Raw genomic sequence first — 12,678 nt, 5'->3', positions numbered from 1 at the left:
CTCTGTTCCTTCTTTTGGAAAATTAAAAAAAAAAAACAAGAAAGGGGAGGATTTCCAGCCACCCGCTCCCTCCCCTTTTAGTCGCCTTCTACGACACGCAGAGAATATGTGGGAAGTATTCTTTCTCCCCTATCCCCAGGGATAAAACTTACCTCCCAATTAACTTTTCCCTCAACTCTACTGAACCTAATAACCTTGCTCTTATTCACATTTATTCTCAGCTTTCTCCTTCCACACACTTTTCCAAACTCAGTCACCAACTTCTGCAGTTTCTCACTCGATCAGCCACTAGAGTTGTATCATTGGCAAATAGCAACTGACTCACTTCCCAGGCCTTCTCATCCCCAACAGACAGTATACATGCCCTCTCTCCAAAACTCTTGCTTTTACCTCCCTGTCCACCCCATCCGTAAACAAATTAAACAACCATGGGGACATCACACTCTTCTGCTGCAGACCTGACATTCACTGGGAACCAATCGGTCTCCTCTCTTCCTACCTATACACATGCCTTACATGCTTGGTAAAAACTTTTCGCTGCTTCTAGCAACTTACCTCTCACACTATATGCTCTTAAGACCTTCCACAAAGCATCTCTATCAACCCTTCTACCTTCAGATCCGTAATTGCTACATACAAATCCATCAGCCTTTTTAAGTATTTCTCACACACATTCTTTAAAGCATACACCTGATCCACACATCCCCTACCACTTCTATAACCACACTGCTCTTCCCCAGTCTGATGCTATGTACATTCCTTTACCATCTCAGTCAATACCCTCCCATATAATTTCAAGAATACTCAACAAATTTATACTACTGTAGTTTGAACACTCACTTTTATCCCCTTTGCCTTTGTACAACAACACTATGCATGCATTCAGCCAATCCTCGGGAACTTCACTGTGAAACTTATGCCTCTGTAGCTTGAACACTCACCTTTAAACCCTTTGCCTTTGTACAGTGGCACTATGCATGCTTTGCGCTAGTCCTCAGGCACTTCACCATGATCAATACATAAATTGAATACCCCTACCAGCCAATCAACAACACAGTCACCCCCTTTTTTTGATAATTTCCACTGCAATACCATCCAAACCCTGCCACCTAGATGGATTTCATCTTCCACAGAGCTTTCACTACATCTTCTCTCTTAACTAAACTATTCTCTCAGACCCCTCTCACTTCGCACACCACCCCAACCAAAACACCCCATATCTGCTACTCGTCATTAAATGCATTCTGCAAACCTTCAAAATACTCAGTCCATCTCCTTCTCACTTTATCACTACCTGTTATTACTTCCTTGCTTGCCACCTTCACCAATGTTCCCATTTGTTCTCTTGTCTTATGTATGTTATTTACCTCCATCAAAAACATCTTTTTATTCTCCCTAAAGTTTAATGATACTCTCTTTTTCCAACTCTCCTATGCCCTCTTTTTCATCCCTCCCACCTTTCTCTTAACCTCCTTATGCTTTCTTTTTTACATCTCCCAGTCATTTGCACTCTTTCCATGCAAGTATCATCCAAATGCTTCTCTTTTCTCTTTCACTGACAACTTTACTTCTTTATCCCGCCACTCACTACCCTTTCTAATCTGCCCACCTCCCACCTTTCTCATGCCACATGCATCTCTTGCACTAGTCTTCAATGCTTCCCTAAATACATCCCATTCCTCTCCCACTCCCCTCACGTCATTTGCTTACACCTTTTGCCATTCTACAGTCACGTCTCTCTTGGTACTTCCTCACATAATCCTCCTTCCAAGGTCACATACTCTTCTCCTCAACATTGTTTCTTCTTTTTTGAAAACCTCTACAAATCTTCACCTTCACCTGTACAAGATAGTGATCAGACATCCCTCTCAGTACATTAACATCCAAAAGTCTCTCTTACACTCTTGTCAGTTAACATAATCCATTAATTCTCTTTGACAATCTCTCCTACTCACCTACATATATGTTGATATTTATTTATTTATTTATTTTGCTTTGTCGCTGTCTCCCGCGTTTGCGAGGTAGTGCAAGGAAACAGAGGAAAGAAATGGCCCAACCCACCCCATACACATGTATATACATACACGTCCACACATGCAAATGTACATACCCATACATCTCAGTGTACACATATATATACACACAGACACAAACATATATACACATGCACACAATTCACACTGTCTGCCTTTATTCATTCCCATCGCCACCTCGCCACACATGGAACAACATCCCCCTCCCCCCTCATGTGTGCGAGGTAGCGCTAGGAAAAGACAACAAAGGCCCTATTCATTCACACTCAGTCTCTAGCTGTCATGCAATAATGCCCGAACCCACTGCTCCCTTTCCACATCCAGGCCCCACACAACTTTCCATGGTTTACCCCAGACGCTTCACATGCCCTGATTCAATCCATTGACAGCACGTCAACCCCGGTATACCACATCGATCCAATTCACTCTATTCCTTGGCCGCCTTTCACCCTCCTGCATGTTCAGGCGCCGATCACTCAAAATCTTTTTCACTCCATCTTTCCACCTCCAATTTGGTCTCCCACTTCTCATTCCCTCCACCTCCGACACATATATCCTCTTGGTCAATCTTTCCTCACTCATTTTCTCCATGTGCCCAAACCATTTCAAAACACCCTCTTCTGCTCTCTCAACCACGCTCTTTTTATTTCCACACATCTCTCTTACCCTTATATTACTTACTCGATCAAACCACCTCACACCACATATTGTCCTCAAACATCTCATTTCCAGCACATCCACCCTCCTGCGCACAACTCTATCCATAGCCCACACCTCGCAACCATACAACATTGTTGGAACCACTATTCCTTCAAATATACCCATTTTTGCTTTCCGAGATAATGTTCTCGACCCACACATTCTTCAGGGCTCCCAGAATTTTCACCCCCTCCCCCACCCTATGATTCACTTCCGCTTCCATGGTTCCATCCGCTGCCAGATCCACTCCCAGATATCTAAAACACTTTACTTCCTCCAGTTTTTCTCCATTCAAACTTACCTCCCAATTGACTTGACCCTCAACCCTACTGTACCTAATAACCTTGCTCTTATTCACATTTACTCTTAACTTTCTTCTTTCACACACTTTACCAAACTCAGTCACCAGCTTCTGCAGTTTCTCACACGAATCAGCCACCAGCGCTGTATCATCAGCGAACAACAACTGACTCATTTCACAAGCTCTCTCATCCCCAACAGACTTCATACTTGCCCCTCTTTCCAAAACTCTTGCATTCACCTCCCTAACAACCCCATCCATAAACAAATTAAACAACCATGGAGACATCACACACCCCTGCCGCAAACCTACATTCACTGAGAACCAATCACTTTCCTCTCTTCCTACACGTGCACATGCCTTACATCCTCGATAAAAACTTTTCACTGCTTCTAACAACTTGCCTCCCACACCATATATTCTTAATACCTTCCACAGAGCATCTCTATCAATTCTATCATATGCCTTCTCCAGAGCCATAAATGCTACATACAAGTCCATTTGCTTTTCTAAGTATTTCTTACATACATTCTTCAAAGCAAACTTCTGATCCACACATCCTCTACCACTTCTGAAACCACACTGCTCTTCCCCAATCTGATGCTCTGTACATGCCTTCACCCTCTCAATCAATACCCTCCCATATAATTTACCAGGAATACTCAACAAACTTATACCTCTGTAATTTGAGCACTCACTCTTATCCCCTTTGCCTTTGTACAATGGCACTATGCACGCATTCCGCCAATCCTCAGGCACCTCCCCATGAATCATACATACATTAAATAACTTTACCAACCAGTCAACAATACAGTCACCCCATTTTTTTAATAAATTCCACTGCAATACCATCCAAACCTGCTGCATTGCCGGCTTTCATCATCCGCAAAGCTTTTCCTACCTCTTCTCTGTTTACCAAATCATTTTCCCTAACCCTCTCAGTTTGCACACCACCTCGACCAAAACACCCTATATCTGCCACTCTATCATCAAACACATTCAACAAACCTTCAAAATACTCACTCCATCTCCTTCCCACATCACCACTACTTGTTATCACCTCCCCATTAGCCCCCTTCACTAAAGTTCCCATTTGCTCCCTTGTCTTACGCACTTTATTTACCTCCTTCCAGAACATCTTTTTATCCTCCCTAAGATGTGATGATACTCTCTCACCCCAACTCTCATTTGCCCTCTTTTTCACCTCTTGCACCTTTCTCTTAACCTCCTGTCTCTTTCTTTTATACATCTCCCACTCATTTGCATTTTTTCCCTGCAAAAATCATCCAATTGCCTCTCTCTTCTCTTTCACTAATAATCTTACTTCTTCATCCCACCACTCACTACCCTTTCTAATCAACCCACCTCCCACGCTTCTCATGCCGCAAGCATCTTTTGCGCAAGCCATCACTGATTCCCTAAATACGTCCCATTCCTCCCCCACTCCCCTTATCTCCTTTGTTCTCACCTTTTTCCATTCTGTACTCAGTCTCTCCTGGTACTTCCTCACACAAGTCTCCTTCCCAAGCTCACTTACTCTCACCACCCTTTTCACCCCAACATTCTCTCTTCTTTCTGAAAACCCCTACAAATCTTCACCTTCGCCTCCACAAGATAATGATGAGACATCCCTCCAGTTGCACCTCTCAGCACATTAACATCCAGAAGTCTCTCGCGCGCCTGTCAATCAACACGTAATCCAATAATGCTCTCTGGCCATCTCTCCTACTTACATATGTATACTTATGTATATTTTGCTTTTTAAACCAGGTATTCCCAATCATCAGTCCTTTTTCAGCACATAAATCTACAAGCTCTTCACCATTTCCATTTACAACACTGAACACCCCATGTACACCAATTATTCCCTCGACTGCCACATTACTCACCTTTGCATTCAAATCACCCATCACTATAACCCAGTCTTGTGCATCAAAACCACTAACACACTCATTCAGCTGTTCCCACAACACTTGCCTCTCATGATCTTTCTTCTCATGCCCAGGTTCATATGCACCAATAATCACCCATCTCTCTCCATCCACTTTCAGTTTTACCCATTTTAATCTAGAATTTACTTTCTTACATTCTGTCACATACTCCCACAACTCCTGTTTCAGGAGTAGTGCTACTCCCTCCCTTGCTCTTGTCCTCTCACTAACCCCTGACTTTACTCCCAAGACATTCCCAAACCACTCTTCCCCTTTACCCTTAAGCTCTATTTCACTCAGAGCCAAAACATCGAGGTTCCTTTCCTCAAACATACTACCTATCTCTCCTTTTTTCACATCTTGGTTACATCCACACACATTTAGACACCCCAATCTGAGCCTACGAGGAGGATGAGCACTCCCCGCGTGACTCCTTCTTCTGTTTCCCATTTTAGGAAGTTGAAATACAAGGAGGGGAGGATTTCTGGCCCCCTGCTCCCGTCCCCTCTTGTCTAGTCTAGTATATATATGTGCATGTACGGGCATTTATTTCTGTATATGTGTACATGAGTGGATGGGCCGTTCTTCGTCTGTTTCATAGTGCTACCCCTCTGACATGGGAAGTGTTGATCTAGTATGATCAAAAGGAAAGTAATGTATGTATATATATATGTTTGGTCACATGGAGAGAATGAGTGAGGAAAGATTGACAAAGAGGATATATGTGTCAGAGGTGGAGGGAACAAGGAGAAATTTGAGACCAAATTGTAGGTGGAAGAATGGAGAGAAAAAGATTTTGAGTGATCGGGGTCTGAACATGCACGATGGTGTAAGGCATGCAAGGAATAGAGTGAATTGGAATGATGTGGTATACCGGGGTTGACATGCTGTCAGTGGATTGAACCAGGGCATGTGAAGCATCTGGGGTAAACCATGGAAAGTTTTGTGGGGCCTGGATGTGGAAAGGGAGCTTTGGTTTTGGTGCATTATACATGACAGCTAGAGGGTGAGTGTGAACAAATGTGGCCTTTATTGTCTTTTCCTAGCGCTACCTCGCATACTTGCAAAGGGAGGGGGTTGTCATTTTCATATGTGGCGGGGCGGCAGTGGGAATGAATAAAGGCAGCAAGTATGAACACATGAATTATGTACATGTGTATATATGTATATGTCTATGTATGTATACCTATAAAATGTATAGGTATGTATATGTGCGCGTATGGATGTGTATGTACATACATGTGTATGTGGGTGGGTTGGGCCATTCTTTCGTCTGTTTCCTTGCACTACCTCACTGACGCGGGAGACAGTGACAAAGTATAATTATAAAAAAAAATTGCATATGTATGTCTATATATGTGAGTGGACGAGTCTTTCTTCGTTAGTTTCCTGGTGCTACCTAAATGCTAATGCAGGAAATGGTGATCGAGTATGATTAAGAAATAAATGAGATTTATTTTGGGTTGAGGAAAGATTCATTAGTAATGCCATATAAAGGCCTGACAGGGAAATTGATAGAAAGGAAGCCAAATGTAGATTTGGTGCCTTCATGAATGAGAAACTAGATTTCGGACAGCATATTTTGAAGATTGCCCAATCAAATAAAGTGATGAGTGATATGAATTTGAGACTATGCAAGAGATAGAAACTGTTGATAAATTATGTTAAGTAAATGTGTTTAAGAAGCAAATTTGAATACTGTCATGTTGTATGGTCACTGAGACAATTAGTAATAAACATACTAGAGAATTCAGGAGCACTTCACAAGTAAAATCGAGGGGATGAACATGTCGACTGCCATGAAAGGTACTCTCACTCTCTGAGAACGCTGTTTCTCCTTTTTTTTAACAGTTTCTTCTCCTCCACAAAAGTACAATGCACTCATAAGCTGATGACTCAACACCGCATTCATCCACATCCTTCAGTTGTAATCCCTCTTCTCTCTCTCAATCTGCATCTCATCTCCACACAGCTTCCTCAATATACTCGGACTTGGACAGGATATCTCAGTGGGGTACACAAAATCTTGTTAACTTTAATGCCTCCAAGACCCAACTTCTACCCGTCTCTCTATTGAAAACTCCTCACAACTCGTCTCAACTTGGATGGTTCTGTAATTCCACTCTTCTCAGTGAACATATTTGGTATTACTTTATCTTCCACTCTTTCTTAGAAATCCCTCATTACAGGAATAACTAAGTCTGTTTCTAAGTGTCTTGTTTGGTGTTGAAACTTCTCTTCTGAACAGTTGCTCTGTTTATACAAAGAATTAATTCATCCTTATATGAAATACTGCTCTCACATTTGGGGTGGTTCTAGCTCTGTATATTTACTTAACAGAATTGAGTTGAAAGCATTCGACATATAAACTGTCCTAGGCTAACTTCCAAACTTTGACCCCCCTTGCCTACGCTGCAATGTAAGTTCACTTTCCCTCTTTTATAGGTATTACTGTGGTTTTGGCTCCCAAGAGCTGGCTGTTTGTGTACCCCCACCACTGGCTAGACCACACAATACTCAGCATGCTGCTGCATCACATGATTATTGTGTGGCCATCAGCAACTCATGGCTGGGCTGTTTTGATATCTGCTTCTTTCCCTACAAGTCAAAGCTGTGGAACTTTTTACCCTTTCATGTTTTTCCCAAGAAATATGACCTGGCACATTTCAAAGGACAGGTCATTCATTGTAGCCAAAATTTTTAAATCCTTTCCCTTGTCTTTTCTTTTTCCATTTCAAAATTCTCTCTATATTTCAATTAATGCCTGTCCTTGATGTGTACCTATGTACATGACTGGTGCCTTCAGCATAGAAAAAAGTCCAGTCAGGCATAACCCAAGTATGGGGGGGCCTATCTTAGTAGTAGTAGTTTAAGTTGACAGTTGACCTCCAACAGCCTTTGAGCATCACTAACACAAATCCAACCTCATTGAAGTTTGGATAAGCATATTCATGTGTTGTCCCGGCAGATCAGCTGTCAGTGTTGATTTTACCAACTGTAGATTTAAGGACATTTAATTTGCTTTTAAAAACTTTGCTTTTCGGATATGTGATATGAACACTGCATGTGTTCTATGGGGATTATTTCTACCAGACTTATTGTATTAAGTAGTAATATTGCTGTAAACACATATTTGGCTAGCAATTCAAGTTTATTAGCTTACTTAAGGGTGAGTTGATGCACTTATGCATAGTTTGTAATGTAAGGAATGGCCTCTCCCCTAAATAAGTGGTTTGTGGCTTTAAGAAATGGTCCTTGTCATGACACCATTTTTTTTTTTCTATTTTTTACAGGTGACTTCAATTTGCACATGTAATTGAGCTATTATGACTTGCATTGATATCTTGTCCACTATAGGTGGGATCATGAACCTCTTGTTCATAAAAGCCAGAGTGTATCATTGGCTTTATAGTAGCCATGGTTAGTCAGATTAGCTACTTTGTGATCACATTGATTGTCCAAGTGGTAGGAATCAAATTAGGGGTTGCATTTATTTCATTTTGTTGAAGCTGATGAAGATCCAAAAGTGAATTGGATATAAGAAACTTGAATAAACAAAATGCATATGCTCTAAACTTTATCAAAATATTTTGCTTCAAATGAATGCAGTAAAACATTTTATTTCATTAAACATCATTTCTTTTTGTAGATATTAACGATATTGATGTTACTGACACATTTATCCTCAGCAGATTCTCGACACCCACTACGAACACAATAACTTCCCAGGCGCAACAGAAGTGTGGCTTGTGGCCAAACGTCTAGGTCTGAGACCAAGACAGGTCACACATTGGTTTCAAAACAAGCGTGGCAGAGATCGTCGAGTACAAAAAATATCCACTCCATATTCTTGTACATGCCCACTTTGTGGGGCAGCATTCATTTGTGAGATCTTTCTCAATAATCATAAAAAGCTTCATAAAGTTAATCGAAGATTCCCTTGCACACAATGTGGAGCCATATTCATCTCTTCAATTTTACAGGAAACTCACCTCCTCTATCACGATGCTATTGCCAGATCTAAAGATCTATTCCAGAAACCTCTAGATGGGTCCAAAGGTCCATTGACTGAGGGTCAGGCAAAACCTGGTGACATCTTAGAGACTGATGAATCTGAAGGGAGTGAGCCTGAACTTAGAATTGATGACACAGAAAATATTGAGGCAGATATTGAAAATACAGATGAAGATACAAGAGATGATCTTGAAATTGCACTGAAAGAAGCCGTTAGTGATCTTGAAAATGCTGAGAAAAAAGCAACAGGGGTCTATAAAAATGCTGAGAAAGATGGAAGAGATGATCTTGATATAAGCACAGGAGATATTTTAAAGAAAGAAATATGCACTGAATATGTTGAAGATAGTTCATCTTGGAAAAGTGAAGATCAAGTGAGGAGATCAACTGTGGTAGAAGTAGCAGGGATTAAATCCACCATAACAGAAGAAAAGATAGTTCGATTGCCAGAAAAGAAGATTATACATGAGGAAGTATTTTTTGATGATAACACAGACAGTGAAGATGATGAGGATGATGAGCCAAGGTTAAAGATTGTAAGTGCTTATACCATTTCTCCTAATGCTGAAGATTTAGAATTTGAGGGGGACCTGTAGATAAAAGAACCCTTTTTTTGTAATGTTTGCTGGAGGCCAGTCTGGAACTCGATGATTATTATTGAACAGTGAAGAATTACTGTATACAGTTTTAGATTATTACCTAACTGTTAATTGAGGCCAGTCTGGAACTCCATGATATTTGAACATTGACAAGTTATTGTATACATTTTTAGATGATAACTAGCTGACTCTTTTAAAACAGGTATCTGAATATTTAACCATTTATTCAGATATTGTCCATTATTTAGAGAAAATCTAAAAATAGTAATATTATTCATTTTATAAAAGTTGTACGAAAAGCATAAAACAGTAGCCTCTAAAAGCTTCATTGATCGTAATTGATATTTTTTTATGGAATGATTATCCTGGGTATCAATAATTTGAAAAGTTGTGTTGAGGATATGTGATATAATGAGCAACAGTTGAAGGATGAAGTAGGTAAAACATTGAAGGTAAGACAGATATCAATTTTTGTTACATTGAGAGCCTTTTATAGATACTGGAATTGCCTTGTGGTGATGCAACTGCCTTTTGCTATGCTCATTAGAAATCTTAATTGACCCCCCATATTTGGCCACCACAACCAGAAAAGTTTGCTCAGGGCCTGCAACACACCAGCCATATTCTGTAAGTACTACTGGCTGTATAGCATGTATACTCTTGTTTGTGAGTTTGTTGGGCAGCAGAGTAATATATGGTATGTTGAAGCTTGCTGTACAGTTCTTTTCATAAGTATGATGTCGAATTTGAAAACTGGCTCCCAGAAACTCTTGACATGGCTCAATACTTAAAGATTTAATGTGATATGACAGGTAAACAATAAAGAAATCCTCAAAAGTTTGCACTCTTGTTAGTATGTTTAGAGAGTTTATGTTGCTCAAGGTAGGGTATTCAGAATATAAATTTCAGCTGAATTTTCTATAAAATCAATGAGATTCAAGGTACTGTGGGTGTTCAGTAAGTCATTTTGGCTCTTCTGCAGACCTCTTATATAATGGGCAATCAGAAGCCATTTCAGTGGAAATTGATATTTTGAATGCAAATGTAGTCTTCAACCAGTAAATGTATAGGTCAGTGAAACCCTGTTGTTCAAAACCTCGTTAATCCATTTTGCTTGTTATGACCGAGTGATAAATTTTTGCATACTTTATGGTCATTGCTCATTTGTCTGTTGATCAAGGAAAATGTTAGTGTAGTTTATTTCTTTGTTGGACTATGTGAGAAAATTAGTGAACTGAAACTACCTTATCATATTCTCCTGAACAACATATTATGCCAATAGAATTTCTTAAATTTTAGCCAGAATATCACCAACGACCTAATACCAAGCTGCAGGCCCAACTATCAGGAACTGCCACTCCATATACTCACTTCAGTCTTGTATACACTATTAGTATCCTAATTCTATTGACAGTCTATTATTCAGTCCCTTTCTCAGATTTCTGAATGTGTTGTTCAAGATGTTTAACTTGCGTGTTGTCTCTTTTACTAGCAGAGAGTGTATGGGAAGTTCAAGATTTTTAACTTGCGTATTGCTTCAATTACTATCAGGTAGTGTATGGGAAGTGTGATAGAATTACTGCCCACATAGATACACAAGTACAATGCATTTGGGACTGTGTACTTATTTTAGATGCTGAACATCTTTTACATTGGGACCAAAATAAAAAGATAAATTCTAGTGAAACATTATCATGAATAGTGAACCCATATGTATTATGGAACGTTTTTAATATTTTTTTTTAACTGTTAACAAATTACACTCCACCTTTTTCTAATTTTAGTGCCAAATTCACACATCTGAGAATTTGCTTCAGTGTTTAGGTAACAAATGCAGAGTCAAGAGAAACTCCTTTGATGTTGTTGACCATATTTATTATCAGCTAACGTTATTTGAGTTGCAGTTTTAGCACCTTTAATAACTTATTTGCTCCAGTTAATCCCATCTGAGTGTTCATGTAGAGTAATGGTTACTTAAGGTTTCCTGGAATAGCAATGATAGCACAGCAAGTCGTAATTAAGCAACTTTCAGAGCATGCAATTTACTTCGCTGTTTTTTCTAGTGTCATGTTCCTTTGCTACTGAAATAAAGAATAAGCTGGAAATCCTCCCCTCCCGTGTGTGTGTGAGTGGATGGGCCATTCTTCGTCTGTTTCCTGGCACTACCTCATTTAACTGGGAAATGGCAATCAAGTATAATGAATACATATAATACATATACATTGTGTATGGGGGTGGGTTGGGCCATTTCTTTCGTCTGTTTCCTTGCGCTGCCTCGCAAATGCGGGAGACAGCGACAAAGCAAAAAAAAAATTTTTTTTTTTTTTTTTTTTTTTTTTTCCGGTCTCCCGCATTTGCGAGGCAGCGCAAGGAAACAGACGAAAGAAATGGCCCAACCCACCCCCATACACATGCCTTGATTCAATCCACTGACAGCACGTCAACCCCGGTATACCACATCGCTCCAATTCACTCTATTCTTTGCCCTCCTTTCACCCTCCTGCATGTTCAGGCCCCGATCACACAAAATCTTTTTCACTCCATCTTTCCACCTCCAATTTGGTCTCCCACTTCTCCTCGTTCCCTCCACCTCTGACACGTATATCCTCTTGGTCAATCTTTCCTCACTCATTCTCTCCATGTGCCCAAACCATTTCAAAACACCCTCTTCTGCTCTCTCAACCACGCTCTTTTTATTTCCACACATCTCTCTTACCCTTACGTTACTTACTCGATCAAACCACCTCACACCACACATTGTCCTCAAACATCTCATTTCCAGCACATCCATCCTCCTGCGCACAACTCTATCCATAGCCCACGCCTCGCAACCATACAACATTGTTGGAACCACTATTCCTTCAAACATACCCATTTTTGCTTTCCGAGATAATGTTCTCGACTTCCACACATTTTTCAAGGCTCCCAAAATTTTCGCCCCCTCCCCCACCCTATGATCCACTTCCGCTTCCATGGTTCCATCCGCTGACAGATCCACTCCCAGATATCTAAAACACTTCACTTCCTCCAGTTTTTCTCCATTCAAACTTACCTCCCAATTGACTTGACCCTCAACCCTACTGTACCTAATAACCTTGCTC

At 40.4% G+C, this 12,678-nt stretch overlaps 1 protein-coding gene across 1 annotated transcript in view; it reads left to right on the top strand.

Moving 5' to 3' along the window:
• LOC139758513 (uncharacterized) overlaps positions 1-12,316 on the top strand; it is a 211,002-nt gene extending 198,686 nt beyond the window's left edge. Inside the window, 1 exon segment of the mRNA XM_071680016.1 lies at positions 8,657-12,316. Within this exon segment, the coding sequence (XP_071536117.1) occupies positions 8,657-9,574 (918 nt within the window). The 3' untranslated portion in view covers positions 9,575-12,316.
• Positions 12,317-12,678: the final 362 nt, after the last annotated feature.

Source organism: Panulirus ornatus, chromosome 30, assembly GCF_036320965.1.
Source record: "Panulirus ornatus isolate Po-2019 chromosome 30, ASM3632096v1, whole genome shotgun sequence".
Lineage (NCBI taxonomy): Eukaryota > Metazoa > Arthropoda > Malacostraca > Decapoda > Palinuridae > Panulirus > Panulirus ornatus.
This window is presented reverse-complemented; position numbering and strand designations above follow the sequence as displayed.